This window comes from Mobula hypostoma, chromosome 11 (assembly GCF_963921235.1).
Source record: "Mobula hypostoma chromosome 11, sMobHyp1.1, whole genome shotgun sequence".
NCBI lineage: Eukaryota > Metazoa > Chordata > Chondrichthyes > Myliobatiformes > Myliobatidae > Mobula > Mobula hypostoma.
This window is the reverse complement of record NC_086107.1, coordinates 59,174,132-59,180,038: the sequence shown is the minus strand read 5'-3', so window position 1 is coordinate 59,180,038 and position 5,907 is coordinate 59,174,132. Positions and strand designations below refer to the sequence as shown.

The 5,907-nt window shown below is 39.0% G+C and overlaps 1 protein-coding gene across 1 annotated transcript; it reads right to left on the bottom strand.

Annotated features, from left to right (window-relative positions):
• Positions 1-1,085: 1,085 nt before the first annotated feature.
• On the bottom strand, positions 1,086-4,444 carry ins (preproinsulin). The gene is made up of 2 exons (XM_063061476.1): positions 4,246-4,444; positions 1,086-1,240 (listed from the first exon to the last, which is right to left on the bottom strand). Exons 1-2 carry the CDS (start codon positions 4,430-4,432, stop codon positions 1,086-1,088), a joined length of 342 nt encoding a protein of 113 aa, XP_062917546.1. The 5' UTR covers positions 4,433-4,444.
• Positions 4,445-5,907: the final 1,463 nt, after the last annotated feature.

Here is a 5,907-nt window from a genome sequence, read left to right as displayed (position 1 = left end):
AGGCCCAGAATGTAGACTATTGTTCGGCCACCACAGCTGAACCCAATCCTGTTTACACTAAGAAGCAGCAGAATTCATGGGACAGTGGTAAGTAATTTCCCTTTCCTTGTATTGGATGCTATAGGAAAACTCCACAGATTCTGTCTGAATCTTGCAAGGAGTTTATTCAACCACAAGCATTGAAGTAAAGTTACACCTACACCACACTATATAGTCACACGATGTAGCTTAGTCACACGTTAGGCAGTTAAGTTATCGACCACCAGTAATCGTAATTCCCTTGATTCCCTACACCAAATTACTCTCTCTCTGGAGAGAGAAAGAGCCTGCCTGAGATACTGAAGGACTGGTTTGCCAACTGTAGTTTGACGGACTCTGGATCAGTGGAGTCCTTGGTTGCTTGCAGGGTGGGGTGGGAAGGAATGGGGGAGTTGATGCTTTCGCTAGCGGGGGTCGATACATTTGCTGCTGCTTGTGCAACGGGAGAAAGGCTTCAGGACTTCGATGCTTCTATCGTTCTATGGGTTTTCTATGGATGTCTGTGAAGAGGACGAATTTCAGGCTGCGTACTGGATGCATATTAAATTTTCTGTGAAACTTTGAAGCAAAGCATACATTTATTGGGGCTCCAACAGTGCCCAGATACAGCTTGTATTGTAGGTAACACTCTAAGGTCGAATTAGGAAAATCAAGGCACCAGAAGACGCACTATATTTTTAAGTTCAAATATCAGTTAAAAGCTACAGACTGATTCAGTCTGTGAAAGTGCATCGAACGTGTGAGTTTATCCCTTTCAAGAGAGTCTGTTTTTCTTCATTAGATAAAGGAGGCAGATCAAATCATATTAATAAAACTGAGTAGATAGTCGAGAGAAGACACTTAAAAATTCCTGAATTTTCGCAATGAAGGTATTATATTTATTGTAATTTTTATTCAAATTCCAACAAAGGTATCTTTGAAACTTTAACATACTTAGAGGTGACTTTTTTTACATTTATCTGTGATGGGACATTGAACTTGCTTCTTTCCCAAAGGTTGTATTCTCCATCTTCAGGACACTGTGACATTCAGAGCATTTACATCATTTACTGGTTACAGTAGCCTTCCAGATCAAAAAGTGAACAGGTATTATGACAGCAGTTTTCCACAATCCCCCTCTTCATCACCCGGTCCAGCAGTTTATTGAATGGAACATGATGTTCGATCTCATTTTCTTGAATAGATTCTTCCCCTCGTAATGCTGAAAGAGAATGTTTCTACAGCAAATCAGTTTTTTTTCCACTCCCCTCCAGTTTCATCCTGTGCAGCATTTCACATTTTTCTACCTTCTTGCCAATACTAATCATTCAGTTTACAAGAAAGTTGAAACAGTAAAAGTGTAGACATGCTCTGCAAGTGTAACTTCAACTCAAAAAGAGGAAGGATTTTTCAGCTCGGCCAGAAATGTTCATCTGTTTCTCTCTCCACAAATATTGCTAAGTTTCCATTATTTTTTGTTTTTATTTTTAAATTTTCCAAAAGAATCAATTTTTACCTCATATTTTTCTTCATAAAGCAACGAAACTGTTAACTATCTAAACACCCCTCTCTCACTCCATTCATAGCATCTTGCTACCAGATATGAATACAGGAACACTTATCTGAGACCTGTATTTTTGAAGGAATGGAAGAAAAAATGTTTTTATGTGTTCATTAATTTCTACCTATAAATCCAATTTTTTTTTTGGAAATTCCCTCAAGAAACATTCATACTGCAATGAATATGAGGATGTGCAAATGATTGTACGAAGGCTAGTATTGGGTTTGGCATTTAATCACAATCTCCTCCCCCACCCTTCACCACATTTTCTAATGTTCATAAACTTCCATGTTTTACAAAAAAACTTAACATGAGTTTCAGCGTCCGATTCATGATATCACTTTTTTAAAGCAATGTTTGATAACAACCTCAAACTGAGCACACCTAGATTATGGTAGCATTTTCTTTCCATTACTTTTCTTACGGGGCAGAAGGCTATGTTGAGATTTGGTAGGGGAATTCAAAAGTATCAGAGGTTTTTATAGTGATGAAATGTCCGGTTCAGAAATAATGTTTTTCCAAACTTGGATGTTAGGGATAAGGGGCCACAATCCCAAAATACTATGTCAGCCATTGACAAAAGCACTAACAAGAGATTGCTTCACCCAGAAGGTGGTGAATTTTTGGGTTTCACTTCTCAAAAGAGCAGTGACAGTGGTGAATCATGACATAATTAAAGGATGGAGCAGGAACAGGTGCCAAACGGCCAATAGCTGCTTCAATTTCTAAAGCTCATACGATTGTTAGACTGAAGAGATTTGGAATGCAATGTCTGATAGGTAGATAGGGAGACAACCTCTGATCATTGGCATGCATGTGCTCTCGAATCCTGATGGCCTGGCTTCTGGCTCACTCATTCGTCTGAAACGAGAGTCAGGTTCCAGCCAGAGGATAAGGCAAGTCGCGGGAGCCCAGAGAGTGGCCAGAGTTCGGGCCTGGGCCATGTGCTGGAGTTGGGGGCTGAGGTCCAGAATAATAGGGGGCAGGAACAGTGGCATGTTTACATCCAGAGGTTTGCTCCAGATTACTTGTATATTTACAGCTCCCTTTAAACTCACGATGTTCACTGTAAAAACTAGTGCAACATGTTAGAAGAGTGCTATAAAGTGAATTTATATTTAACTGGAGTAACACTCAGTTGTCCAAAAAATTGGCAAGGATGCCAGGTGTTGGATTTCAAATGTAGTAGCTTGCCTAAGAAAATTGCATATAAATTGAAAACCGAAACCATAAAGCATGGAATGAAAACATGGAAGAAGTTTCCTTCAAAGAGGGTAATATGGTAGTTTTGATATGGAATTTCCAAAGTCCTTTAAGAAGGTCAACATTGTAGATAAATGAATAAGGTTAGAGTGTATGAAGTCAGGTGACAAGTGGCAGAATTGTCAGCAAGCTGCAAATAGTTAAGCTAAGCAAAGTTTAAATGGTAGCTACACAAACTGGCAAAAAAGTGTGAAGGGGTATTCCACAGTGATCGATGTTGTTTCTTGTTTGGTCAACTGGATTTGGGAGTATCAACAGGGTGGGTGACACAAAAATTGAGGGGAGGGGGGAAGTTAGGTGGGAAGGGTGCACGAGAGAACAAATACAGCAAAGTAAAAAGGACAGGCAATCTTTTGGAGGAACTCAGGGGCTCGGGCAGAATCTGTGGGGAAAAAGTATTTGTTGGCAATTTGAGTTGAAACCCTGCACTGGTCCTGAAGCAGGACTTTTACTCCAAGAATCAAAAATTCCATTCCCCTCACACATGCTGCTCAACCCCCTGAGTTCCTCCAGTACTAAGCGCATGAATGGCAAATGAATCTGAACATGCATTATTGTAAGAAGGGGCCTTTTGACAGGGAATAAGAGCACACACTCCAAGGAAAATAAGAATTTAAATCAATCAAAAGAGCAGTGGAATCTGGAAGTACAAATGAAAAAGGAAATTACAGAACAAGCTGATTAGGCTGGAAACATGAAACCAAATACTGTGGAGCACTGAAAAGCAGGAAAAATATTTCAAAATTTTGCGCTTTGAGTTCATGACTGGTTCCATGTTAAGAAAAGCATCTAGAGACATAGAGGAAAAATGCTTTACAAAGATAGTAAGAAATGGGAGGTTAGATATAATATGAAACAGAATGAAGTATTTTTTTAACAAGAGAGATATGCTGTTATCAAGGCCTTTAAATTATGAAGGAGCTTGACTGTAGACAGGGAAAGTTTTTTCCACTTGTGAGCCACAAATATAAGACAGTCTCTAATGGGTGTTATGAAGAATTCAGGAGGATATGCTGAGAGTGGAAATAGATATGGAAATTGTTACCACAAGAAATAGCACAGATTAGACACATTTTACAGGATGCTAAATGTTCATGAGGCAGAAAGAAGAAGTTGATGGTAGTGAGAAGAAGCACATTGGGTGGAGGGACACTTAGTTCCTATAATTTCAATGGAATAATAAATTCAATGCCAACTTGCTGAAAAAAATACCAGGGGGGTGGGAAAATTGGATATCTCCTACATGTTACTCTGCCATTAGCTCAAAATCCATCTTAGGAGGATATCACCCTTCATGAGACCTTTCAGGTGATGTTGAATTATGATTTTCAATACCACACAACATTTACGACAACCAATTGATTACTGTGTTAGAGGTTATTTTTAACAAGAAGGCTACATACCTAGAAACTGCTCTACTCCTCTTTTCACTTTAGGTACATAGTAAAATCCCTTTCGTCCACACACAAAGTACAGAGTCTCTACTAGGTGAGAACCACACAGGTGCTGTGAAGACAGTGTCTCTAATCCTTTAGGGCAAGAAAAGATGATCAACGCAGACACCAGCACAATTTGGCTCCAAAACACCATTTCAATGAAAATGGTGGATCTCCCTTTTGGAGAGAAAAGAAATAGACATTGAATTCAAATACTGCCACTTACATCTGCAGACTTCAACTTCATCATGAACAATTTCTAAGATAGCTTTAGAAATCATTGTATTTGCAAGCAAGTATATTAGCTAATTGTTGTATAAGAATATTCCAAAAGCGGGAATATTATGTGGAGCAGGATAGCCCATTTCAGTACTGTTTGCTGAGGTGTTAAATACTGACCAGGCCACTTCCTTGATCTTCTTTCACTTCCACCTTGAGTGGGCTAGCTGAGCTTCTTGGTTTACCCCTCACACAAAACTGAGATGTTAACCTCAGTTATAGGTTAATGTTTTGGAGTAGACTTTCAACTCAAAGGCACATGTTTAACCCCTGAGCCAAAGATGCAACACGTAAAAGGGTGAAAAGAACAGTGTCTCCAACGTAACAAATACAATTTAATCAAATGCCATATCTTGTTCAAATCTCAATAGCATTCAAAGCATTTAGTGGTAAGCTTACCTGATCAGACTGCTGTAACTTGTCTCTGAATCTGTTCAATGTGTGGAAGTCTTTAGGAAGCCAGTTAATTTATAGAGCACAGTGGTTCATGTGTTTGTTCTTTTTAATTTCTATATTAAGCACTTTAGGCATCTCCCACCTTAATTCTCAAGTAAAATGTGCTGTCTTTGCGCATCAAGTAATCATCACATTTTGCAACTCATTTAACTTACATGCTGTAATTGTTTGCACTGGTACTTTCTATCACTACCATTCGTATATGCCCTGCATCAGAAGTCATTCATAAAGCATGGTCATTTCACTTTCAAGTGCTGTTAAACCTTTCTGAACAGCTGAACTAATGGTCAATTAGTAACAACTGGAGCCTACTGGTAGACATTGTTGGTGTATTAAATGCATTTCTTTGTTTTGTTTGTCAGAGTTTGTGACAAAAAAGGGACACATTTTAGCACTTAAAATGCTGAATTGCCCCCCTAATGAACCTGTTGATTCTTTGATGCAGCAGTTTTCTCGGAAAGGAACTGAACTATATTGACATGTGGCAAACAATGAGCTTGCCATCACTGGTTCCATTACAGATGAAACCTTTGGTTTTTCCAGCTTTGAGAGATTAATGGCTCACTTTATTTTTCCCTCTGTTCAGCTATTTCTGTTTTTCCCCTTACTTCCAGCTTTCTCCTATCTCCTTCTGGCCCATGCCCATCTCTAAGCTATTGTTACTTGCAGCACTTTCTTATGTTTCTCTTTTGATCGTTGGCATGAATGGTGTGTTTATTTTTGTGTAAGTGGTGGTTAAGCAGACTGGCTTGTACTCCTGAGTTTAAAATACTGAGAAATGATTTCACTAGAGCATCTAAAATTCTCGCAGGTCTTGACGATGTAGATGCCAAGTTGAATATTTCCCCTAGAACCATGGTCATTGGCTCAAAATAAAGGATCAGCCATTCAAGG

Excerpts from the sequence above, each read along its gene's own strand:
- ins (XM_063061476.1), bottom strand. The coding sequence starts at position 4,432 with ATGGTGTTTTGGAGCCAAATTGTGCTGGTGTCTGCGTTGATCATCTTT. Across the intron at positions 1,241-4,245 it reads AGGAGTAGAGCAGTTTCTAG|CATTACGAGGGGAAGAATCT; the intron begins GTATGTAGCCTT and ends ATTCTCTTTCAG.